Raw genomic sequence first — 27,663 nt, forward strand, 5'->3', positions numbered from 1 at the left:
ACCAAGAAAACTCACTTATTCTGTTGAACGGTATCTTCCGTCAATATCATCCACATCATTCCTGTTGTATTTTATAACGTGTCTAACAGTGTTCATTAAGTTCATTCAGTTGCTAGCGTTGCCTGCAGACCAGGCGATGACACTTTGGATCCTGAAGGTCCCGGAGACATTATGTCTGGGCTTTCAGTTTCTTCCCCGCGGTCGGTCCACTTCAACCACTTCAGTATTTTTGTTCTGGCAAGAGTCGGCGCAGCGTGTGCGGTAGCAATTCCATTCCAAGTCCATATAATGCGGACTCCGGCCGAAGATTCTAGAACAGAATGCGCTGCTCTGTAGCCTACTGATGCAGGTGCATCGAAAGTGTAGCTACTATGTATTTTTCGCTGTTAACGTTTTAAAATTAAAATTGACAAATTAGGTGAATGTCTACGTATGTGTTACGGCTTTGTAAATAATATTAATGTAGAACTTTTTTTCTAGATCTATTTTTTTTCCATTGTCCCGGGATTGTCCCAGATATGATGATTTTGTGTCCCGATGACATTTTTTATGGTCCCCGGGACGTCGGGACACCGTTAGTTTCGAGCACTGATACTGGTGCTCTAAGCTTTCATGATGTGCGTAATATCGGACTTGCTGCCATGAAAAGCCGAGCAGGCGAGGGGGAAAAAGATGCAACGTGAATGCTTAGCGCATTGCTATATAGTAATAAATACTGGTTCTTATTTTTTTTGTTTGTTTGTTTGTTCATTTATTCCAACCAAACCAGTGAGATCAGTCTTGTTTTGTATTGGCTCATGAATTCCAGGATTGAAATTCACTTGAAGGAAGTTGGCCCGAAACACAAGTAACCTTTACCAGGGAAAAAATCCGTCATCCTTTCTTCTTGGTGAATTTTAAAACGTAGAAAAGCAAAGTTTTCCAGTCGTCTCCCGTATCGCCGGAGCATGACGTTAAAAACTGCAAGTGGTTCGGCTAAACAGTGAATAAGAAGCCAGCGGAACCGTATCGCTAGATGAGGTCTCTTTTTCTGTAAAACGGACGAATGGTGAAAAATCTGCGGGGAAAATTCGCAACCATTTATAAGAATACATTTGATGCCTGTGACGTCTTGGACTTCTGAGATGAAATTTATCACGATCTTGATTTTGTCATTGTTTTGGAGCTTATAACTGATGAAATTATCAGTATCTTATTAACGTTGGCCACACGCTTACGTTCCTTTATAAACATTAACAGGATTATTTAATCATACACTTCACCTTTGTTTTGAGATGGTGGTTATTTTTATTTCCCGAGCTCCTTCAGGAGTTTACTGCCTTGACGAGCTAAACTAACCAACTCTCGTTTATTTACCCTATTACACGGTTAAATTATTGGAATTATTAACATGTGAAAGTGGTTAAATATTAAAAATCTTGCTGTTTGTTTCCACAGTACATCTTTGGGGAGTTCAGCCCGGACGAGTTCAATCAGTTCTTCGTGACGCCTCGCTGTTTTGTTGAGGTAAAACAAAACAAAAAACACCACTTTTGTTTGTTTATTAAATCAATTTTTTGAGTTTTCCCAAGAAATTAAGATTGACACCAGAGCTCACTTTTATTCTCCAGCTATGCTTTGATTTCTCTTCTATAGTTTTCTTTAAAAAAAAAAAAACTAGTTTGCTGATGTGGTAAATGTCTTAAAAGATCCTTAAAGAGGTATTTATTAGAGCTGTCAATATGATGTTATTGTCCGTCGTTAACTCATGATTAATCGTACTTTTTTTTAAAAAATCTGTTCTAAATGAACCTTAAAGGCATATTTTTCAGGTTTTTGCGGAGTGGGAGTGGACAAATATGCTTGCTTTATGCAAATGTATGCGATCAGGTCAGGAAGGGTAAAGCTGGACAGAGCAAAAATGATTTTTATGGATATTTTTTTATTCCTCCTCTGCATTTAAAAAAAACAAAAAAACAAAGCAGCGTTAACTTTATAATTTTGAGGCTTTCGCACAATTTCAGTGTGAACAAACCAGTACGGTGTTTTCCTCTGGTCCTGTCCTTAACTTCCAGCCTTAAACTATATGCAATAAAATAAACTAAACTAAACACGCTCGCTGACGTGGACAACAGTAGTGGCTTTCATAAAGACGTTTTCCAGTAAAATGCAAAAACTCACTGGTAAATATACAGTACATTTCACAAGCAAATATTGCATTTATAAACACTTAGATCACTCAGACATTTCTCAGAATAAAACAAACTCTTTCACTCTCACGCCAGTGTGCAGCCTGCGTGCTTTGAGACACACACACACACACACACACACACACCTGGACCTTAACACGTCGTCTTTTCTCCCCTCTGGACCATCAAAAGCATTTGAAAAAAAATACACACGTTTTATGTAAACAGTCAGGATGCAGCAAAATATGTTGATTCTATACATAAGTGCACTTTATCACGACTTGCACCCACCGATCAGCTACTAGCTACATTAGGGCTGGGCATCAGTCAATCTCCTAGATCGATTCGATTTCGATTCTTAGGGTTTTAAATTGATTAATCACTATTCAATTTGGGGCGGCACGGTGGTGTAGTGGTTAGCGCTGTCGCCTCACAGCAAGAAGGTCCGGGTTCGAGCCCCGCGGCCGGCGAGGGCCTTTCTGTGCGGAGTTTGCATGTTCTCCCCGTGTCCGCGTGGGTTTCCTCCGGGTGCTCCGGTTTCCCCCACAGTCCAAAGACATGCAGGTTAGGTTAACTGGTGACTCTAAATTGAGCGTAGGTGTGAATGTGAGTGTGAATGGTTGTCTGTGTCTATGTGTCAGCCCTGTGATGACCTGGCGACTTGTCCAGGGTGTACCCCGCCTTTCACCCGTAGTCAGCTGGGATAGGCTCCAGCTTGCCTGCGACCCTGTAGAACAGGATAAAGCGGCTACAGATAATGAGATGAGACGAGATGATTCGATTCAGTCTGAATCAGTTCAATCTGCTCTTAAATAATGAAAATATCTCCATACAATACGTTGCAAAATACACGTCTTTATTTTGTAAATTTGACAGTTCAGACGTAAAACTGTCTTATCTTCCTGTAATTAAAAAAGTGCAAATGAACGTTGCAGCAAATTGTATTGTTTAAGTGAAAAAATATTAATATCGGTGGTCTGTAGTACATGAGACATGAGGCACCACTCTGTGTCGATGTAGTGAGATGTCACCGTTAAGTAGGACTGCGTTGACAGCGATGTCCAGGTGTCACACGTGATAGCGACTCTGTTTGCTGACTGCATTTTCATTCGTATCGCGTCTTTCACAGATGTATACATCATGGGTATCACAGTTTCAGTCAGATGTGTACGTTGCACTATAATGTAGTGCAGTTCGAGTACCTGAATGAGCTGCCTGAATCCTTCATTTTCCACTACCGAGTATGGGCGTAAATCTCTGCAAACAAAAGTTGCGATGGCCTCTGTTATCTTTATGGCCCGCGGAGACTCTGACGGTAACGCTAGCAGGTCCTTCAGTTTCTTTTGTTTTGCTCCGGGCAGCTTGTTGTCGGAAGCTAAGGTTAGCGTAGTGTGGTGCCTTGTCAGGTGGTTTCTGAGGTTTGTAGTATTCCTACAATAACTGAGCTCTGCTTGGCATATCTCGCAAACTACCTCGGTTTTATCAAGCTCTTCGTCGTTTGTCGTTTTAAATTTGAAACGATTCCACACGTCAGGTTTCATTTGAGACGGCTTGCTGAGCGGCGTCTTCCCTGCCTCAGCCACGGCTCTGGCCTCAGCCATTTTGTGTGCACGCTTGAACGTCACGACGTACGACTGCGCAGCTGCGTCATCACGCACGAGACGGCTGAGGGAGGAAAATCACACAACACGCGAAATTGTGTTGTTGGGAAAAAAAAAAAACTCGATCTCATGCCCTGTGAATCAATAGTGCGAAATTTAAATGAAATCGATCCAAAATCGATTTTTTTTTACCCAGCCCTAAGCTACATCGCTTGCTCACTCGCACTACGTCACTTCCTGCTTTCCCAGACTACGGGGGAGGGGGAACAGAATGAGCATGCGCTAAAGGCCAATTTATGCTGACAACGCAGTCCTCGCAAATGGCGTCGCAGACGGTGTCTGCGTAGTCCCCCCCCCACCCACCCCTTCGCAGACGCTCTGCGCGCACCTCCCAAAAATTGTGACCACCGCAGAAGCCTCACAGACAGCGTCTCAGACAAGAGGGCTCTGATTGGTCCACTCTACATCTGCTGTACACGCACTTCCGCTTCCCTACTTTCCCGGTTTGGTTTGATTTCACGACCGGCATTTTTAAAAACACGAGCGAAGATGGAGCAGCACGAAGAGCGGTTGATCGAGGAAGTGAGGAAGTACGTACATCTATAGACCCCTTTCACTGATGTCACCCGAAACCGGAAGTAAACAGACCCTGCGCCATATTGGAAGACCAACAAACTCGTGATAAGGGGAAAATAATGGCAGCGGTATGTGAACCCACGAGAATAAAGTGGAGTGGCAAACGACTTAAACAAACAAATCTGAGCTGTTTTATTTATGATTTATTGGCCCAACAGTAGACTTGAAAGAAACCTGTGTGAGACTTGGCAAAAAACTGTGGATATAATGGATAAGTCTGTGCATGATCTGCGGACACTTTGAGGTAAGCAAACGCAAGAAATTCAGATTTAAAACATGCTAAACTGGCCCCAAGTTGATAACTGTATGAGGAGCAAGCCTCCCAGACGTCTACAATTTAATAATAATAATAATTTAGGATGGTTTGGGGCTTGCTCGCTGCTGCCAGGTTGGTTGTTGAGTAGCCTGACTTTTTTTTTTTTTTTCTTGCGTGTGGTATCATTGTTGACGCGAGGTTGTTTTTTGAACATGCCAATGCGGACACGATTTCCCCTGATGAGTTATGACTTCAGACGCGATGCGTGTGTGGAGGTGTGGAGTCCGCGTGATATGTGCGTAAGAGAGGCTTCTCGTGTGTTTGGAGATCCGCGCTCCGAGACGAGCGCAAGCACACACACCCCCAAGGGAAAAAAGGGGCCCCCCGAAAATATCGGCATAGTTCGAACACTGAGTGTAGGCACTGGGTGTAAACAACAAATAGTTCACAATGTCTGGGTAGCAAACAGATGGCAGAATTGGTGTCGGGTCCTCCTTATGTTTCCATTCTCCCTTGCCGCGAGTCTTATCATATGGGTCAAACCCATCAATCACAGCCAGTTTCTCCACATACCGTGCCCTTTCTGCAGCTGGTAATGTACTCACATAACCAGAATTATCAGCCATCGTGTCACTTTACTCTCGCTCGTACTTTGTTTTATATTGAGTGCATGTACTTGGTCTTCCAATATGGCGCCTAACAAAATCTCGTGGCGCGGTGACATCATGTGAAAGGGGTCTATACGACTCCAGTTCTAGTCATTATAAGTAACCGGAGGATAAACACTCCACTAACCACATCCACCAACTACTCCTAGCGATTTCGCGACTTCGCGCCCCCTTGCATTGTGGCGGTGAATAACATCGCGCACGCCTATTACTCCTCGCTCAATGATAAATTACAACTGTCTGCGAAAAGCTATCTGCGAAAGCCTTGTCGCAAGAGCATGCAGAGGCCCTAATTGTGTGTCAAAAAAATTAGTGGTGTTTAAAAGGAATTTGCGTGAATGCGTTATCGCGTTAACTTTGACAGTATTTATTAAATATTTTAGTCGAAACTAACGATAATTAGATTGACGGTGAAAAGATTTGCAGGAAAAAAAAAACAATCCCAGAGCTCATAGTCACCATGACAGGACCGATAAGAAACGTGTAAAGGGGTGATTTATAAAATCATTAAGCACTTAAAGATTTCAGCTCTGACAGACCATCTAACGGATGTCGCTTCAGATCATTCAGACATACGAAAGATATCCGAGCGAGTGTATAATCAGTGCTCGCGGTTCAGCTGCTGATTAGTTCCTGTGTCGCTGGCAGCCGTTTTGTTGCAGTCGTAAAGATCTATTAAATTCTTAAAAACGAAACTCCTCTTCCTCTGATGTACACGTTCTAAATTGTGCATTTCATAATCAATCTAATCGGTCTGATGATTTTTTTCCCCCCCCTCCGTTTCTAAACCCACAGCTTCCCCCCTTCAACGAGAAAGCCACCTGCGTGAGTCATAACTCAGGTAAGATCATGGTTTACACTTTCAGACTGCACCTCCAACTAAACATGTGCACACTTCTCCATCTTGTTGCGCAACCTCCAGCGTTATGAAAAGAAAGGCCTTTCTTCATGTTACTGATCTGAATAAACATGTTTTTTTTTCTGTGTTCATCTCTGATTTGAACGTGATCCTGCACCACACCAAAAACAAACAAACAGCAGTTCTGATACTGACCCTGATTTGTATTAATTATTCAGGAGGTTACTGCACTGTCGATGTGCCGTACATTACGGAATCTATGAGACGGCAGGTCTGCGGTGAGTTGTGGGTTCCACGCACGTCGCCTTTGTGTCTTTGTGTTTCGCTGCAGAACTTCGATTCTAAAACACACACACGCGCAGCTTTCACAACTCTTCAAACCTTCCCTGTCATTTCTGCCTGCTGGATAATCTGTGAAGCTTTGCATGCTTAAAAACGCCAGCGGGTTTCTCTCTGGCCTGAAAACGCGCCTGCACAGCAGTTAAGAGGCGGCTTTACATGATTAATACTTGTTTTTTTTTCTTGAAACAATAATTACTCTTGGCCCCGTTCCCTCACTAATAGCCCGGTTTGGATGGGAGTTGCGTGTGTAAAGGCGGTGTTCGAGGGACGCGATCTCTCCTGTCCTGCTTATCTCTTAATGACTGTCCTTCGCTGCCTCCCTGGAATGAACCCTTTTATAAATACTAACAGACGACCTGGCAAATCAGACACGACTGAAAACGCTTCAGTTTTTTAATTAATAACTCTCTTCTTAATTTTTTTTTCCGCCCCTCCCCCCGACTGCTTTTGGTGGCTTGCAGTTCTGCTGGTTATTGGTATCATTAAATATTGCGGTTGAGAATAATTAACACCGTTTGATTTCCAACTGTCTTCACTTACTGCTTTGGATTTTCACAGCGCAGCTCAGCAGCCGGCTTTCAGTCTTTCTCTTGGGTTCATGGGGCAATAATTGTGATGATGATGATAATGATATACATGGCTTATTATATATTGTGCACAGGGTATCTGGAAGTCATTAAAAGAAATGATGAAATCTAATTTCCAAACATTGATGTCCAGCGACGGCACACCCTGAAGTGTTTTATTCCTCTTGTACCACAACTGTATGCCGAAATGAACTTTTTATCCATTTAGCTGCAGTTCACATAAAACGAAAGTCATTGGTTCCTGTTCTCGTTTGTGTGATAGAAGTAGCCTCTCCCCCCTCCTTCCTCTCTTGATGTTAAAAAGAAGAGAGGGAGGGGTAAAAAAAAGAGCCCAGCTTGTTGTGTTGCTATGAAACCACAGATGCCCCTTTTCCACCAAAGCAGTTCCAGGGCTGGTTCGGGGCCAGTGCTTAGTTTGGAACCGGGTTTTCTGTTTCCACTGACAAAGAACTGGCTCTGGGGCCAGAAAAACCGGTTCCAGGCTAGCACCAACTCTCTGCTGGGCCAGAGGAAAGAACCGCTTACGTCAGCGGGGGGGCAGAGGTGGAAAAACCCGGGTGCAGAAAGTAAAAACTCTGCCACATTTTTGCTCCAGCCAATTCAATGAACCAGCTGATCCTAATTACCACATCCCCTAAGCCAGATTGATGAGCTAATTGGTGAAATCACCTGTGTTGAGAGCACAGGCAGAAGGAAAACCTAAGCAGGACTTTTACTTTGTCAATCCAGTTTTTCCACCTCTGGCGGGGGGGGGAGTTGTTAAAGGAACAGTCCACCGTATTTCCATAATGAAATATGCTCTTATCTGAATTGAGACGAGCTGCTCCGTACCTCTCCGAGCTTTGCGCGACCTCCCAGTCGGTCAGACGCAGTCAGACGCGCTGTCACTCCTGTTAGCAATGTAGCTAGGCTCAGCATGGCCAACAGTATTTTTTGGGGCTGTAGTTAGATGCGACCAAACTCTTCCGCGTTTTTCCTGTTTACATAGGTTTATATGAGCAGTGATACGAAACAAGTTCAGTTGCACAAATTGAAACGTAGAGATTTTCTATGCTATGGAAAGTCCGCACTATAATGACAGGCGTACTAACACCTTCTGTGCGCTTCGGCAGCGCATTGATATCTGAGCTCCGTGTCAATGCGCTGCCGAAGCGCGCAGAAGGTGTTAGTACGCCTGTCATTATAATGCGGACTTTCCATAGCACAGAAAATCGCTACGTTTCAATTTGTGTAACTGAACTTGTTTCATGTCACTGGTCATATAAACCTATGTAAACAGGAAAAATGCGGAAGAGTTTGGTCGCATCTAACTACAGCCCCAAAAAATACCATTGGCCATACTGAGCCTAGCTACATTGCTAACAGGAGTGACAGCGTGTCTGACTGCGTCTAACTAACTGGGAGGTCGCGCAAAGCTCGGAGAGGTACGGAGCAGCTCGTCTCAATTCAGGTAAGAGCATATTTCATTATGGAAATACGGTGGACTGTTCCTTTAAGACCAACGACAATAACAAGACCGCGAAAGATCGCCATTTTTAAGCGACGAGAAGCAGCAGCTGTACAAACGCGAAGTCTCATCTCATCTCATTATCTCTAGCCGCTTTATCCTTCCACAGGGTCGCAGGCAAGCTGGATCCTATCCCAGCTGACTACGGGCGAAAGGCGGGGTACACCCTGGACAAGTCGCCAGGTCATCACAGGGCTGACACATAGACACAGACAACCATTCACACTCACATTCACACCTACGCTCAATTTAGAGTCACCAGTTAACCTAACCTGCATGTCTTTGGACTGTGGGGGAAACCGGAGCACCTGGAGGAAACCCACGCGGACACGGGGAGAACATGCAAACTCCACACAGAAAGGCCCTCGCCGGACCCGGGGTTCGAACCCAGGACCTTCTTGCTGTGAGGCGACAGCGCTAACCACTACACCACCGTGCCGCCCAAACGCGAAGTCATTTATTATTATTATTATTATTGTTGCTGCTGCTGCTTCTTCCGTGTTTTTGCTTCGATATTCGCGCCAAGGTTTATGCAAACATAGCGACGTAACTGACGTATACAGCGACGTAATGACGTGGCTTCCCTTAGCACCGCGAGCTATGGAAAAGCAAACTGGTTCTCAGCTGGCTCGCAAGTTGAACGAGTTGTGAACCAGCACCAGCACTGGCCCCAAACCAGCCCTGGAACTGATTTGGTGGAAAAGGGGTAAAAGTGTTTGACTGAAGTTTGTGATTTTTAACGCAAAAGGAGACACTTGGCTGACAGCGAGCTTGTTTGATTTCTTGACGTGACGTTTTTTTTGAAAAATTAAATAAAATGTGCATATACCCTGTGTACATGGATATCACGACTAAATTATCCAGATTTGAAACAAAATATTAGATCAGGTTTTTGTGTCGTGTGTCTGAAAGATTGGGTCTGTTTCTGCGTGTGCTCACATGACCGTGTCGTCTGCAGGAGAGGACTACCAGCACATCGAGTTTGGCGTGGATGAGGTGATGAGTTCGGAGCCTGTGCTGGTAAAAGACTCCTTGTATAAAGTGTCCAGCACTTTGAACCCTCAGGCTCCTGAGTTCATCCTGGGCTGCCAGCCGGCTCAGAAACCACTTCCGACGGCCACCCCGGTGTCCAACGCCTCGCACGGGGCCGATTTCAACTCTGTAGACTGCGCGGACTCTGAGGCCTCTGCCTTGGATGGCCAGCAGGCCTGCTCCGACCTGGACGGCATTTCTAGCAGCCTGGGCCAACGAGAGCGCAAGAAAAAGAAAAAACGACCTCCGGGATACTACAACTACCTGGAGGGGTGTGAGAGTGGCGGTGCGGCGGTGGACGGCGAGGCCGGCTCGGGGCTGGTGAACGGGCACGGCCTCAGCGCTCCAGCCCTGGGATCAGAGGATGCCGGCACTGATCTGACCCCTTCCACACTTTCTTCCACATCATCCACGGGCCAGCCTGGCCCTCCCACTAATCAGAGGACTTGTGACAGCCCTGATGAATCCTCTGTGGACTTGACAAGCAGAGCCACGTCTTTGTTGGACAGTAATGCCGCGGCTTCCTCGTCCTCCTCCTCTTCTTCCTCCACTTCCTCCCAGAGTGGTGGCCATGCTGAAGGGGCCAGGACTGCAGAGCAGCACTCAGAACCCACTGCTCTAGAGAGCCCCGAACTGCAGGGCAGCGATGGGAGTGTTACCTGCCTGACCTCCTCACCTTCTCCTCCCCCTTCTGCTGCTGTGCTCACCGCTGATCCTGCTACTACTGACGAGGACGAGCGCCAGGCTAACGGCACGTCAGAGCACTCGCCTGCCCCCAGACTCGACACGGCCGATACTCAGGCAGGCGCCGCTCCGGTCTCGTCCCCCACAGACTCGGGGGTCCAGGCGCCTTCTCTTTCTCCGCTCTCTCCTTCCACGGCACCTGTCCCCAACACCCCCAAATCCTGGGCTAGTCTCTTCCACAACTCCAAGCCTTTGCCTGGAGGTCCTCAGGCGTACGTCGAGGTGAAGGCCGCAGCCGTCGCCGTGCCCGCGGCTCCCGCAACTACCACCGAGCAGCCTGAGAAACCATGTGATGTCCGGGAGGGGCCTGTTCCCGTCTCAGAAGATCCCATGGCACCAAAATTGGCAGGTACTGTAGATGGATGGATGGATATAACTGAGTGGGCTGGGGGCAAAAAGTAATGATGTGTTTTCAGTTTTCAAAGACAAAACCCAATCATCCAGAATTTCATCATCATCAAAACTGATCTTTTTGTTTTTCTTTATTAAAAAGTTTAAACATCCAGCATTTGCTAATGAACTGCACAGGTGATTAGCAGCCACTTAAGCTAGCTCAGCTTACTCTGCCTTTTGTTATAACTCTCTTTTTTTTTTTTAAAGTTTTTTTTTTGGGCTTTTTTTCACCTTGATTGGATAGGACAGTGTAGAGACAGGAAATGAGTGGGAAAGAGAGAGAGACGGGGAGGGACCGGGAAATGACCTCGGGTCGGAATCGAACCCGGGTCCCTGGATTTATGGTATGGCGCCTTATCCACCTGAGCCACGCCGCCCCATAAATCTTTATTTTAAGCACAAGACTAACACACATACACACACACACACAAAAAAAAAAAAGTATTTGTATTTGCTACCTCTAGATGCTCCTTTTGGTCAAGTCGTGATTAAATTCCTGTGATTTAAGGAAAAACAAACGTTGCCGAAAAGGCCATGACTTAAAGCTTTACAGCTGTATTGACTTTTTAACTGTACATATGACTGCCATTCAAAAGTTTGGGGTCACCCAGACAATTTTGTGTTTTCCATGAAAAGTCACACTTTTATTTCCCACCATAAGTTGTAAAATGAATAGAAAATATAGTCAAGACATTTTTCTGGCCATTTTGAGCATTTAATCGACCCCACAAATGTGATGCTCCAGAAACTCAATCTGCTCAAAGGAAGGTCAGTTTTATAGCTTCTCTAAAGAGCTCAACTGTTTTCAGCTGTGCTAACATGATTGTACAAGGGTTTTCTAATCATCCATTAGCCTTCTGAGGCAATGAGCAAACACATTGTACCATTAGAACACTGGAGTGAGAGTTGCTGGAAATGGGCCTCTATACACCTATGGAGATATTGCACCAAAAACCACACATTTGCAGCTAGAATAGTCATTTACCACATTAGCAATGTATAGACCCCTTTCACTGACGTCACCCGAAACCGGACGTAAACCGACCCTGCGACCAACAAACTCGTGATAAGGGGATAATAACGGCAGCGGTATGTGAACCCACGAGAATAAAGTGGAGTGGCAAACGACTTAAACACATCTGAGCTGTTTTATTTATGATTTATTGGCCCAACAGTAGACTTGAAAGAAACCTGTGTGAGACTTGGCAAAAAACTGTGGATATAATGGATAAGTCTGTGCATGATCTGCGGACACTTTGAGGTAAGCAAACGCAAGAAATTCAGATTTAAAACATGCTAAATTGGCCCCAAGTTGAGAACTGTATGAGGAGCAAGCCTCCCAGACTTCTACAGTTTAATAATAATAATAATTTAGGATGGTTTGGGGCTTGCTCGCTGCTGCCAGGTTGGTTGTTGAGTAGCCTGACTTTTTTTCTTTTCCCCCTTGCGTGTGGTATCATTGTTGACGCGAGGTTGTTTTTTGAACATGCCAATGCGGACACGATTTCCCCTGATGAGTTATGACTTCAGACGCGATGCGTGTGTGGAGTCCGCGTGATATGTGCGTAAGATAGGCTTCTCATGTGTTTGGAGATCCGCGCTCCGAGACAAGCGCAAGCACCCACACCCCCAAGGGAAAAAAAGGGGCCCCCCGAAAATATCGGCATAGTTCGAACACTGAGTGTAGGCACTGGGTGTAAACAAATGGTTCACAATGTCTGGGTAGCAAACAGATGGCAGAATTGGTGTCGGGTCCTCCTTATGTTTCCATTCTCCCTTGCCGCGAGTCTTATCATATGGGTCAAACCCATCAATCACAGCCAGTTTCTCCACATACCGTGCCCTTTCTGCAGCTGGTAATGTACTCGCATAACCCGAATTATCAGCCATCGTGTCACTTTACTCTCGCTCGTACTTTGTTTTATATTGAGTGCATGTACTTGGTCTTCCAATATGGCGCCTAACAAAATCTCGCGGCGCGGTGACGTCATGTGAAAGGGGTCTATAGAGTGTATTTCTGATTAGTTTAAAGTGATCTTCATTGAAAAGAACAGTGCTTTTCTTTCAAAAATAAGGACATTTTCAAAGTGACCCCAAACTTTTGAACGGTAGTGTATGACTGCAGGTATGAGTTCAATCCCCTTAAACACCACTAAGGGTTGTGGCTATAACAGTGTTTTGATTACAGGATGTACAATATAGCAGCTGCACAACTTGTATTTTTGTATGTTACAAGTGAGCATGGCTTTATAGCAGGTTCCATCCTGATCTCCCAAACACGCCAATGGAGCGGTGTCCCATCCAGGGCTGTGTTCCCAGTTCACACCCAGCGTTCCTGGGATAGCTTCCGACTCCACCGATACCTTGATGAGGAGAGCCTTTGCTGCTGAAGATGGATAAACGAATATAAACAGAGTGGAAGCGATGGATAAATTCAGTCAGCTTTGTTGCGGTTATTTTAAAGTGCATATCCTGGACCAATTTTGTAGTTTTTTTGTTTTTTTTTTGAAAGTACGTCCCTTTACACACTCATCCAGAAGGGTAATTTTGCACAAGGCCGTCTGTCTACAGCAGAAAAAAATAAAAGAACAAAACGTGTCTGGAAAAATCCCAACGGAGTCTGGAGCCAGATTCGTGACGTCACCTGCGGAAGCGCCAGCAGGCTGCGCGAGCTCTGCACGGTTTCAGTGCACAGCCTGTGTCGACCAAGCGCTCCCATTTCTCTCTCATTGTCCGGTCTTTTGGGAAACGATGAGTACTAATCCCATCAAGATTATTGTTGCTACACCCTCCTACGATACATCTGTTAACCATTTTAATAATTACGCGATAACGTTGAAGAAATTTGCAGAAAACCACCAGGTCGTTTTCTCATAAACAAACCAGCGCTGACGTAGGATTCAGAGGGAGGCGTCCCGCACGCGACGTCACGAAAATCAATGTTTGCCGGGAAATCCAAATGCCAAGTTTTTTCAGAGGCGGACCAATTCACCTCAAATGGCTTGACTTCAACTGAATTTTTCTGGTATTGCGCAAGGTAAAAAAATTGCACAAACTGACAGATATTTGACCAAAGTTTAATATAAAACAGGAGAATTACATTGATCTTGCTCCTGAATTTACCTGTGATGTGCACTTTAAGGGCAATTCTTCAGCAGAGAAGCCAAAATTATGAAATTATTAAGATTTGTCTTAAGTTGTCAGCTCAGTGATATTGCTAAAGTATTGAATCCAAGGCAAAATGTACCGAAAACCAGATTTAAAAATCATCACCCCGGTTATAGCAGGGTCACTTCAGAGAAATCAGTTTGAATTGTAAGAAATGCAAGTTTTTTTCTTCTTGTGGCGATAATTCCATTACTGACTTTCTTTCCTCATAAAAGATTTTGCATTCAGAGTTAAACCTAGAAAAAATGGCTTTTTTTTTTTTAAGGGTCAAAAGATACCCCATACAATGTGAAGTTTTTATTTAATACCGTTATCTTGAGTACCGCAACGAAAAATGTTAATTTTGCTGTGAATGTTATTCTGTTACTGAAGAGCTACCCTTAATGCCCTAATTAAAACGGCACTAATTTGCACAAAAATAAATAAGCCAGGGCGGCACGGTGGTGTAGTGGTTAGCGCTGTCACCTCACAGCAAGAAGGTCCTGGGTTCGAGCCCCGTGGCCGGCGAGGGCCTTTCTGTGCGGAGTTTGCATGTTCTCCCCGTGTCCGCGTGGGTTTCCTCCGGGTGCTCCGGTTTCCCCCACAGTCCAAAGACATGCAGGTTAGGTTAACTGGTGACTCTAAATTGAGCGTAGGTGTGAATGTGAGTGTGAATGGTTGTCTGTGTCTATGTGTCAGCCCTGTGATGACCTGGCGACTTGTCCAGGGTGAACCCCGCCTTTCACCCGTAGTCAGCTGGGATAGGCTCCAGCTTGCCTGCGACCCTGTAAAAGGATAAAGCGGCTAGAGATAATGAGATGAGATAAATAAGCCAAATCTAAAAATGGGGGCTGGATGAATTTGAAGAAGAAATGAAACTAATTTAACGGAGCTGGGGATGAGTAGCATGCAATGGTGTAACATGGGGGAAAAAAATTAAAAATTCAGGTTTTGATTTTATGTACTGAAATAACTATTAGGCACAATTTTTACAATATCTATATAAATTAGTTGTTTTTACCCATTTTAACCTTGAAATCAGCATTTTAATGATTACCCATAATGCATTGTTTATTGCGCTAAAACAAGCAAAAACGTCATAAGACAGTGGAAATACTACCTTTACTACCTTCACGTGGCGTCTTTCTCGATCGCACGTGCCTAGAAGCGTACCTTCTAGAACATTCCTGGGTGGTCGCGGACTGTCACGTAGCCTAGTTCGGTTGTGAAACTCGCTAGGATGGAGTATTTTCGCGAGTTTAGTGGCAAACTTTTGCGCCGCAGTTTCTCTATTCTCGAAATTTGTAACCTGAAACCCTACAATAAATGTTTCATAATGTTTGGGATTTTGAAAAATGCTTCTAGCAAGTTTATTTCGCTGTATTTTTCCGTGAAACTTGGCATAAATCATCCTTAAGTGATGAGCATGACATTGTTATTTTGGTCTGGGTCACGGAGTTAGTTGGAAGCGGGAGAAATGAGAGTTTCTCAACTACAGCAGCACTTCTCACCATAGATGGCTGGCGTGTTTCACAGCGTTTGGGATTTACTAAATTGACTAAATCTCTAGATCTACTGAAGCTACGAGGACATAAATCACCAGGATTCTAATTTACTGGGTGAGAAGTATTATATATATTTTTTGAAAGGTTTATTCGCGCTACAAGTCCATGAAAGTTGGAATTGTTCGTGAAGGGGTTAGTCAGATTTTGGTAGCGTGATGCGCACAACAAGCAAAAGAAAAAAAACACATTTCCTTGCTTTATCAAAATTATTTTTGATACATTAAAAGACTGTTTATAATATTTAAGCGAATTATTATTATTATTATTATTATTATTTTTTATTATAGAGAATATTTGATCAAAACTTTCAAAACAGCATTCAAAGTGATTTTTCACGGGTGTAAATGTTGTGTGACGTCCATAATTACGTTAAATTTTAAGAACTAAAATTCTGTTAAAAATTCTAGATTTGTGCTAGTCTGGTTAACACCAGACCATATCACAAGTGAAATATGGTCTGGAATCCGCCTATTGAATTTCTCGTAGGGGAGGTGTGGTTTACGATTGTCAACGGCCGTTTATTGGACGTTGCGAATGTCTATCATTTGGCGTATATGTAGCCCATGGCCAATCATGGCAGTTGTGCCCGGTGACGTAGTTAGAGCGACGAAGAGAAGGAAAGAGAAGGCAAAACAAAAATAGGAAAACAGTGGCACCGAACGATTACTGCCGTTTGTGCAAGACAAATATGAGAGAAGCTGGTTTGGTTAGTTTGGTTCGTATCGCTCGCCGCCATGTTAAATGTGATCCGTAAACAGTCCCAAATAAACTACAAGCTTCCGTTTGTCGAGTAGTACGCGTCACCGTCTTTCCACCCCTCCCCACTCTCTGATTGGCTCCCTAACTCAGGCGAGCCTTTCGACCATAGTCTCCATGCTGTCTTTTCAGATCGGAACGATGGTGCAAAGCAGCATGGGATTTCCCAGGCTAGATTTGTGCATCATTCTGGGGTTTTGCTGAATAATACTTTAGGGAGTTCTCTTACAATGCTGAAAATTCAATGAGTTTTGGTGAAATTCTAGAAAAGTTATTTACATTTTAATGCGCCTGATGGCGATTGTGCTCACACAGCGTGCTACTCGTATGCTGTGTTTAATGGACCGAACACGGCTTGCAAACGTAAGAAAGTTTCAGAAATCCTCATGCAGTGTGCCATGTTGTCCACAAGGTGGCAGTAGAAACCCATTCTGCTCTCTGGCTTTAAGAGCCTTGTCATGTTTTTCAAGAGTTGTTTGTTTTATTGGGATATTAAAAATGGCTTTCTGTGTTGGCAAATAAAATGTGGGATAAATTAAAGAGGATTTTCTGCTTTAGTGGTTTTGAAACAGCAGGTGAGCTGCTCGTTCAGAGATCAGCACCAGGCAGCGGCGCGGTGACGGTCACTGCCACAGCATTGGGTCTGCTTTAGCACCGTGTGCAAGCTTGAAGTGGTTTTGTCACACATCTGCCATTCTTGGATGCAGTCTGATGTTTACTCGAGGATCAGAGAACGCCATTTCCCGGTGCTCTGTTCCCGTCGGATCGCCATCCTCCTGTCAGATCGTCATCCTTGATGATTTTTTTTTTTCTTTTTTCTTTGTAAAGTCTCAGAAATCTCACGGTGGGGAAAATTCCCCCAGAACAATGAGTCTGGGGGGAAAACCGTTTTCAAATACTTGTAAACATTCTTCATCAGTAATGTTCTATTTACAAACCACCCACTATTTTCTTTCTTTCTTTCCTTCCCCATTGGCTCATGTTGAAGTCCAACGTGTAAATATTTTGTCCCTTTTTTCCAGGCTCGGTGATACAAAACCGGCCCCGGACTGAACTGCGGCTTTTATTGTGATTAAACATGTGTTGGCGGTGTTTTTGGTGACATTTACAAGGGTCAAGATGCTGCCCCCCCGTCTAAGTGCAGTAATGGCTTTAAAAGCATGTTCTCTTAAATGTTAAAACAGTGATATTTTCCTTTCCTAAACACGATACTTGGATTAAAGCCATGTTTTGGTTTTAAATCCGCTCTTAAGCTGCTATCTCGGTGTTTTTTTTTTTTTTTTTCTCTTTTCGCCTACGTCTGGCCTCCTCTATGAGCTGGCTGTTCAATCACTTAAAAAAGCAGTTCATATGATAGAGGGGAAAAAAAACCCCCAACAAACTCCTGAAGCAACCGAATAATGCAGAATAATCCGATGTGATGAAGCCATTTTCCTCGAGCGCTAGCCATGGCTCTGGCTTGATGGAGAAACCTTGCTTTTCATACTCTGGATAATTTAGTGCCAGAACAGTATTTTATTTCGAGCAGAACCTCTGCTCCTGTTGGTCAAGACCCCGTAAACGGGGACGAGGGTTATTTATAGATCCCTGGACGTGTTATCAGGTGGAGAATTTGTGTTCAGGCTGGAGAGGATTTTCTGCAGGGTGTCCAAGCGTAAAGGTTTCTATTTCTAAAACAAGTGCTGTAGCGGAGACGCCAGCTTGAACACCACCGAGATTCAGAATTAAATAAGGGGTGTTCACACGGCACATATTTGCATCGATGTATTTTGTTGCGATATATCTTACACCGGTGTAAATTTTGTGGCGTGTTCACACATCACAAACCTGCTTACTAGAGAGAAGCGTGTTAGCACCGGTGCAGCCCCACTTGCGTTCACATGGCAGTTTTTGCGACCGTGCTATACGATAGTAATAATGCGGAAATGAAATATGCACATGCGTGAAAATGTACTTCCTTTTCCCGGTTGTCATGGCGTCACCAAGCGCCGGGAAAACAACGTGGATGAAGACGCGCAGTTCTGGGGGCGTCGTGGCTCAGGTGGATAAGGCGCCATACCATAAATCCGGGGACCCGGGTTCGATTCCGGCCCGAGGTCATTTCCCGATCCCTCCCCGTCTCTCTCTCCCGCTCATTTCCTGTCTCTACACTGTCCTATCCAATAAAAGTGAAAAAAGCCCCCAAAAAATCTTAAAAAAAAAAAGACACGCAGTTCTGTTGTTGTTGATGTTCGCCATTTTGGAAGCGCAAAATACCAGGATGCAAATTATGCAATGCCCGTATGTAATCAGCTCTCCTCACGCGTAGCGAGTCTACCCCTGTAGCGTTCAGACGTCCCATTTTATATCGGTGCTGCCCCGCAAACTAGCATTTACTCCGGAGTAAATTTCTTAAACCACCTCCCGAGCAGGGTTAGATTTGCACCGGTTTAAGCAGCTTTCAGGAGCGACACCGGGATAACTTTGTACCGTGTGAACGCTCTACCAGGGCAGCCCCGGTGCTACACCGGAGTAAGACTACGTTCAGACTGCACCCTGAAACGACCCATATCCGATTTTTTTTGCCCATATGCGACCTGTATCCGATTTGTTATTGACAATCTGAACAACACAGATCCGATTTTTTTTCACATGCGACCCAGGCCGCTTGGATATGTGGTCCTAATTCCGATGCGTATCCGTTATTTTCACATGCGACTGCAGTCTGACCGGACAGGTCGCGTTCATGCGACCTACACGTCATCAACAAGAGACAAACGTCACTATTCTGTGTTGGCTAATCCCGCCTCTTTGGTGGAAAACAACAACAATGGCGGACGACAACTCGGCAGGCGGCCATGGAGATGCTGCAGAAACCTCCGAGGGCACCCAATGGAGGGACGGTGAGGTGCTTGAATTACTTAACATTTGGGGGGATAAAGCTATGCAGGCGAAATTGGAGGGGTCATACCGAAACCGCGCTGTTTTTGAAGCAATAGCGAAAGCACTGGCCGAGCGCGGGTACACGAGGTCCTGGCTTCAGTGCCAGCGAAAGGTGAAGAGCCTTCGTGCTAAATATAAAGAAGCTAAGGATGCCAACAAAAGAAGCGGCCGGCGTCGTGTGACATGTCCACATTACGACCTTGCGTATTACGTAGATGTGCTTATTACGTTTCAATTTGCGCATGCGGGACACTTTTGAGTCGTTTTCCGTTCGTATTGGAGATCGCATACAAGTCTCATATAATTGGTAATGTGAACGGCCTAACAAAAAAATCGGATTTCACAACAAATCGGATATGGGTCGTTTCAGGTTGCAGTCTGAACGTAGTGTAAAAGTTGCCGTGTGAACACGCCTATATACGTATAATGTTTAGAGCAAGTTAAAAGTGGACGCCGTGCTTTTGCTCCTCATGATGGCGCCTGCGAAGCGTTTTGGCCCGGGGACTAGAAAGCGGTAGCTAATGTAACATAATGCATTTTGTGAGCTGGTTAAGTGCGTTCATACAGACGAAAATAATTTTATGATCCTGATGGAGTTTGAATCGTTGCCCAGGAAGTGGGAAGGTAAAGTGAGTGTTTATTGATTAAGACATCCGTGTCTACGTGCCGTTTTAATTTAAAGGTAATGTAGAGAACCTATCATGTAACAGGTTTGGCTGGTTTAGTTTAGTTCAGGCTGTAGATAATTTCTCTTTCTGACCCTGAAATTAGCTCCGCCCCCACACCGAACAGTTACTTTCGTCGTTTGATTTTTGTTTGTCTCACTGTCTCCTGTGGTATTGCAGAGCGGCTGGGGGTATAATGTTCGCGTTTGCATCTGTACCTCCATGAGTCAGACTTCTACCACGTTACCATGGGAGCCGTGTCTCTATGGCGAGCTCCCTTCCTAGGCGTGGCACAGCAAAGCGTCATTCTCCGTCTATCTGCTCAAGCCTCACGCGTGTCCATCGTGTGCTGCAGGCAGATACTCGTGGGACATTTGATTTTTGTTTATTTTTCTGTCTTTCGAAATTAGTTTGAACTCTAACGGTTTTTCCGAATCATTTTACTTGTTTTGGTCGGTTTCCTGATTTCTGCCCTGGCCACTGTTTGATAGTCTGGCTAACGCAACTTCAAAGCTCTGCGAGCATTTGGTCTGGCCAAGATATTCAGCCCAACCGTTTCCCAAAGCGCGTGGTTGACCCGCCTCCCTGAAATGCCTCAGTTTGCTACTGGTCGAAGCCAGAAAAGGCTGTGACGAAGCTTAAACCAATCACATCACTCTTTCCTCTGACGTATGTGGCGCGACGGGGCTAACTGGTAGATTAAACTCTTACCGAAGCCGGTCGGGAGCAAGGCGAAAACGGCCTTCCTTTCAATAAACACCTCCGGGGCTGCTCTTTGCTCCGTTTTCAATTAAGTCGCCTCGTGCGACCGGACCACCGCGAATTTCGAGCCCTGCTCTCACTCCTGCTTTGTGGGGTTTTTTTTTTTTTCATCCCTCATTTTTCTTCCCATTGGCTTCAGTTCATCTGTCTATCTATTTCTCTCTCACTTTGCTCTCATCTCTCTCGCTCTGTCTTGAATATTTAATTTTTTGCTCTGCAAGCACTCGTATTTCCTTCAGGAAATGCACATCTAGATTTATTTATTTATTTATTTATTTATTTTCCCCCCGTGTGTGTGTGAGAAGTTGTGCTGTGGCTTCATTTCCCTTTCGATTTGTTTTGCAAAGTGAGTTCTCAGCAAAATAAAACCTCGTTGTGAGAACATGAGATTTTGTCTGATTCAGCTTAAGGGGTGAAGTTTAATTTAGTTACGTAACTTTGCGTTAAGGTTCTTTTAATGAACACACTTGTTAGTTAATGCTTAAACTATTACTGATGAGAAATGGTCAATAATTGTTTTTTGTTTTTTACTGAAATTCTTCTGCGTTAACTGTTAAACTTTATTACAGCATTTTATCTAAATGTTAACTCTGGTTTCGAGGTGGAAACATTAAAACTTTAGTTTCATTTAACGCCTGCTGCAGACATGCTTGTTAAAGTGCACATCACGGGTAAATTCAGGAGCAAGATCAATGTAATTCTCCTGTTTTATATTAAACTTTGGTCAAATATCTGTAACATTCTGCATTCTCTGCAATTTTTTTTTACCTTGCGCAATACCGGAAAAATTCAGTTGAAATCAAGTCATTTGAGGCGAATTGGCCCGCCTCTGAAAAAACTTGGCATTTGGATTTCCCGGCAAACATTGATTTTCGTGACGTCGCGTGCGGGACGCCTCCTTCTGAATCCTACGTCAGCGCTGGTTTGTTTATGAGAAAACGACCTGGTGGTTTTCTGCAAATTTCTTTAACGTTATCGCGTAATTATTAAAATGGTTAACAGATGTATCGTAGGAGGGTGTAGCAACACCAATCATGATGGGATTAGTACTCATCATTTCCCAAAAGACCGGACAATGAGAGAGAAACGGGAGCGCTTGGTCTACACAGGCTGTGCACTGAAACCGTGCAAAGCTCTCGCAGCCTGCTGGCGCTTCCGCAGGTGACGTCACGAATCTGGCTCCAGACTCCGTTGGGATTTTTCCAGATGTGTTTTATTTTTTTCTGCTGTAGACAGATGGCCTTGTGCAAAATTACCCTTCTGGATGAGTGTGTAAAGGGACGCACTTTCATATAAAAAAAAAAAACACAAAATTGATCCAGAATATGCCCTTCAAGGTTTTCGTGTCAGTCATGGACTTGGATTTACTCCGTGATGGTGTACATGTTGAGATTAAAATTCTCCGATGATGCATACGTGGTGAGGAGTCGCTGAATTTTTACCCAGGAATCTGGAAATGCATTTACGTGCCTGTGCACAGTATTAAAATGTAAATATAAACCTTTAAAGGTTAGTTTTGTATTTGTTTCAGGAAGTGAAAATTTCACTTTTTTTAAAACTCAAATGATTTTCAAATTTTTCTTTTTTTTTCAAAAAAGGGAAAAGACAAGTGTAAAAAGATTATCATGATCCCATAATTTGTTTTGACATAATTTATCGATTGTAAAATTGTAACGTCCAGCTAGCTTTGGTAGTTTCACTCAACTTTTGCATGTCTGCTAGTTTAAAATTGATTTAATCTGGGTGTGGATTTTTTTTTTTTTTTGGATAATTCATATAAAATCTTCTTGAGCAGCATTTTACACTTGATTATTGAGTTATATATATATATATATATATATATATATATATATATATATATATATATATATATATATATATATGAAGAGTTCAGATGCAAAACCCTCTAAACGCCATCTCCGTGAAAAATGAGTTAAGGATGTTGTGTGAATCCTGGTTACATCTAGTATATGCAAATGAAATATTTTTGTAAAAAAATAAAATAAAAACCACTCCCCGTCTTGTCTAAAAAATCGGTTTAATATCAAACCCCTCTAAACCCCGCTTCGATTTAGCAACAAAAGCCTCTATATTCAACAACCAATCAGAACGTCACTTGGACTCACGTGCTTTAACGCTAGTAAACAAAGTCTCATCAGGGAAGCTGCAACTTTATTCAGAGGGAGATTTCGCGAATTGCCAGATAATACCAACATGGATTACGATGGCATGGATGAACCTGTCCTCCAGACAGTGAATGGGCGGAGAAAACGTCGCGTTGTTGAAAATCATGTTTGCTATAAAGCGAAAATGAACCGATATAGTGGCGAAAATACTGAAAATGGAATAGCCTGCAATTACAACAGGATGATGTGCGCTGCGGCAAGCTTAACTCAGAACGACCTGGCATACTTTAAAAATCAGCTATACACATCTAAAGTTGAACAGGACGCTATACTTCTGTCCCACTTGGAGATTATGCTGGTTCAACGGAGGAGGGAACAAGTTGATGATGAAGACAAGAGACGGCAGAGAGACGTGACCATCAAATACTCCGTTCTGAAGGAAGATAAAACAAGGGTTCCTGAGTGGTGTTGGTATTATTAGGTATTACCTAAAAATATGGTGCAATTTGCTCATGATCATAGGTCCCATTATTAAATTAGCTATGAGTGAGCCAACCACACCACCATCACCATCACAACCACCCCATATGTGTGGTATCATAATTTTCAATATTTTCAGTTGTATCTTTGGTGGTTTTGTAACACTTACCTATGTCTGTAAGGAAAAAATGGATTTAGAGGTTTTTGCACACAAACCACATATGGATTTAGCTGGTTTTGACGCTTGCTAAAAAATAGTAATTTGGCTAAAGTAACATTTATGAGATTAACATATATTTTTCACTAACTAATAACCTTGTGATTTCAAATAAAACTAGCTTTCTATACTTAAATATGAAGGCCTGATAAAAAATGGCCTTTTTCTCAAAAAGTGGTCAAATGGATTTAGGGAGTTTTGCATCTGAACTCTCTCTCTCTCTCTCTCTCTCTCTCTCTCTCTCTCTCTCTCTCCAATTAAACTTTGTTCTACTTTGTACAATAACAGCGAAGTAATTCCAACAAGGTTAGAAAAGATGACTTCAGTTTCTTTTGTTTCTCCTCAGAACTTATCGAGAATGTGAAGTTGATACACAAGCCTGTGTCTTTGCAGCCCAGAGGACTGATCAACAAGGGAAACTGGTGTTACATCAACGCCGTATCCTTTCCCCTGCTCGCGTCCCACACCGTGTTTTTCTGCTGCTGCTGTGTTCACTTTGTCCCGTTGTCCTTGACCGTAAGCCTCAGACCCTGCAGGCGCTGATCGCGTGTCCGCCCATGTATCACCTGATGAAGTCGATTCCCATCTTCAGTGAAACACAGAGACCCTGCACCTCCACGCCCATGATGGACAACTTGTGAGTTCTGTTTTGTGATATGTTCTGGGTTTATTACAGAGATGTCAGAAAAGAAGGACGTCTCAAATTGACATCCAAGAATGAGTTTTGAATTTATTTATTTTTTAAACGTTAGATGTAAAACTACATTGCCTCAGCGTTATCCTGGAATAATAAAACTACTCGGATTAGATCAGGCCGGCATGAGAAAACCTGACCCTGGAGTTCTGTTTATTCAGTGGAAATGGTCACGTCTGCCAATTTGGACGTAGTTTGCGTCGGAATGTCGCACGTTAACGTCGCAGCACAGTTCCACGAGACCACAAGAGGTGTCTTTTTCCCCCCATACAGTGAATAAACTGAATCTAGAATGAGCGAAAGCTGTGCAGTTGTATTAACTGACCCCTCTGGAAGCTCCGCCCCCTTTTCAGTGTTTCAGGTCAGTGTGAGGAGCATTTCAGCTGTTCCTTTCATGACAAGTTAATTTTTTTTTCTCTCTTGAAAGATGGGCCGACTTTCCGTTTGAGTGTGAAAAATCTTTCGACGTGTTTAGAATTTAGCAAACATGAAACACTTGTATAACTAGCATCGTTAAAGAAGAGATTTTTGGTTAAAATGATGCTTTAGAAACGGTACTCATTAGAGCCCTGCACTCCCGCGGGACCCGACGCAAAGCAGTGCGGCGCGGGACAAATTTTGAAAGCTCATTGCGGGCGCGGGTGGGAGGGGGAGTGCGCAATGCGGGAGCGGGCGGGAGCGGTGATGAGCTGCAGTCCCGCTAACTAAAAACGTGTTTAAAATAAAATTTATAAATTATGAATTTATGTCTATCGTATATAATTTGTGCTGGATATTTTATTTGGCATTAATAAAAACATTAAGATGCCTAAATTTGCGGATGTGGTCTAATCTCGCGTACATTTCCGATTCCTTTCCGCTCTTCCGTGTTTGAGATCTCCGATCATGGCAGAAGAGCAGAGCTCCTCTAGTGAAGCTCACAGTGTTCTGTAGATATTTATGCTCAAATCCACTCAAAGTAGGGGGCGGGGCACCATCACGCTGTGTCTTTAAATTATATTTAATTTCTTATAGGCCTACTTGTATTTCCTAGAATGTAAATGTGAGGAGTGACATATAAGCTATGTGCAATGTACAATATTCTTAATATCCACTGTAGATGTTGGTAGGTGTGTTGGGTATCTCTGTAAAGCCTCAGCTGCGCATACCGCCTGGCAGCGCGCACCCTCGCTACGTGCGCTAGGTGAAGGATCGGTCAGTGGAGAGCTCAGCTAAGCTCAGCATGTTTAATTCCCCAAGCCAATGACAAGAACTTTCGTGAGAAATAACGCGAACGTCTGCATCATGCGGGATTTGCGGGCGGGAGCGGGACAAAATATGGCAGGTGGAAGCGGGACTGAAGATAATAATTCTTTGCGGGAGCGGGACTGAAAATTCTGTCCCGCTCAGACCTCTAGTACTCATCTCCAAAAGGCACAAAGTGGAAAAAAAATCAACCATATTACAAATAATTTTTTTTTTTTAATATATGTTTATTAAATTTTCAGCAGGTAAAACAAAAACGTATATGATAAAACAAACATACATTTGGCTCACATACTAAAATTTGAATTTATATATAGGCGAAAAAGGTTCAGGAGTCACCTCTCACAACAAATACAAACAAATTGAAAGCGCACGCCCACGCATGATACATCCACATAATCGGAGAGAGGTACATAGAAACAAAATACATCGGCCAAGTGTCATTTATGAGATCGAGTGCTCGGAGCTATACAACCAACCCTCTTGCCAGAATGGTAGGCACATTCAAACCAATGGAGCACTTGCATGTGACGTCACAGCCGATCCAGATTGTGACAGACGCCATCGTGTCGGTCAAACGCCATATTCCGCCTTCTACTTCTGCTTTTACTTCTACCTTTTCTTCTGGAAAACCCTACTATATACAATTCTACTACAACGGCTGCGGCTACAAGCTCTCCCTACCTGTGCACGTTTTTAATGTTTTTTGTGTGTATTTTTGCGTGTATTTTTGCGTGTTGTTTGTCTGTACCGGACTTCAATATCCACTACAACCGTATGGACTTACTGGACATTGGTTTCCAGCAGAAAATGACGGTTTGTAGCGATTTCCATCGCATGCACAACATTCCGGACGAGAAAAAAAAAAAAAAACATTCCGGACGAGATAGCGAGACCAGCGGGGTCTCCGTGGATTGTTATCGGAAGCAAAGCGAAGGAGGCGGCGCCGGGAGCAGAAGCAAAAGCGAGGCTGCAGAGCCGGCCTGTTGACTAAGCTCAGAAAACAGCTACTCAAACCTCCACTGCCAAGCCTCTACCTCTCCAACGCCAGATCCATGTAAACAAGACGGACGATTTGGAATTACCTTATTCTATTCTATAATCGGCTGGTCAGTGCTATACTCAATACTTAAGTGACTTACCCATCCAATGAGGATTATTTTCTTGTTTACAAGATGCCACATCTGAGTCGCTGACAAATCCTGAATTTCTGTAGAGATAACTGTCCAGAGATTTATAAGCACGCAGTGCTTCACCACTGAACAGCGAGGGAAAGTTGATGAGGTAATCATACACGTCCGGGTATTCCGCTGTCAGTTCAAAATCCGGTCGTGAAAACTCCGTCCGGTAAGCCATAAGGGTCACAAATCTGTAGATCGTTTATTTTAGACATATATCTAGTTATCTGTTCATTAGAAAAATGAGCCGTGTAGTCCGTCGGTTGAAATTGATCCATTCTGTACACGAGTGCAGCAGTATTCAGCGGTGTTTTTGACCGACAAGATGGCGGCTGTGTACTTTCCGGTCACGTGACTGCAAGATCTCTATATAAGAGAGGAAGGGTTCCCATGTTTTACGGAAAACATCATCTTTGCTATTGGCAGATTCTACCGTAACTGGATCCATTAACCACTTGCCCACAAAATAAGACATTTTTCAGAAAACAGTAAATCCGAAAGCTGCGCACGTAAAGCCCAATTACGTAACTTACATAACTTGCGTTGGACTGATGGAAATCCTTGCGTGTGCAGTGAAGTGCAGCCAGCAGCAGATAATGGCGCGCAGCCAATTGGTTTTACGTGCGCAGCTTTCTGATTTACTGTTTTCTTCTCATACTTCCTGTGTTTCATGGACTGTAACGGCATTTGCTTATTTAGTAATTTTAATACAGAATTTACTTTGATGAAATTATAATCAGACACTCCAACGCCCCCCCCCCCCCCCCCCCCCAAAAAAAAACCTCATCAAATCTGCGCGATTCACACAAGTCCCCCAGACAGCCATGAAAAAGGCGGCATCCGCCAAAAGGCGCGCCGTCTGCATCCATGAACTTACTGAGCTTAATGTGATGGGTGTGCATGCCTCTGTGAACACAGCCCTGCAACGTCTGGGTCAGTGGAGGTCGGCTTCAGTCTCAGGTTTGGCTCAGCATGGTGGACTTGGACTGCTTCAGTTCATCATGTTTTCGTAAAAAAAAAAATCCATTGGTTTGTCCTTTAGTGCTGTGTTTGGTTGTGAGATGCGATGGTTTCATGGACTCATTGCTCAGAACGTCGCCACATACAACACAC

The 27,663-nt window shown here is 43.8% G+C and overlaps 1 protein-coding gene across 2 annotated transcripts in view; it reads left to right on the forward strand.

Annotated features, from left to right (window-relative positions):
* The window catches only part of usp10 (ubiquitin specific peptidase 10), a 98,648-nt gene that overhangs the window by 18,732 nt on the left and 52,253 nt on the right, over positions 1 to 27,663 (forward strand). For both annotated transcript variants that reach the window (XM_060940806.1, XM_060940807.1), the window contains 6 exons: positions 1,438 to 1,506; positions 6,125 to 6,170; positions 6,407 to 6,466; positions 9,583 to 10,749; positions 23,780 to 23,871; positions 23,961 to 24,070. In XM_060940806.1, the coding sequence (XP_060796789.1) occupies positions 1,438 to 1,506; positions 6,125 to 6,170; positions 6,407 to 6,466; positions 9,583 to 10,749; positions 23,780 to 23,871; positions 23,961 to 24,070 (1,544 nt within the window). The remainder of the gene's footprint in view (positions 1 to 1,437; positions 1,507 to 6,124; positions 6,171 to 6,406; positions 6,467 to 9,582; positions 10,750 to 23,779; positions 23,872 to 23,960; positions 24,071 to 27,663) is intronic.

The sequence above is a fragment of the Neoarius graeffei genome, chromosome 15 (genome assembly GCF_027579695.1).
Source record: "Neoarius graeffei isolate fNeoGra1 chromosome 15, fNeoGra1.pri, whole genome shotgun sequence".
Classification (NCBI taxonomy): domain Eukaryota; kingdom Metazoa; phylum Chordata; class Actinopteri; order Siluriformes; family Ariidae; genus Neoarius; species Neoarius graeffei.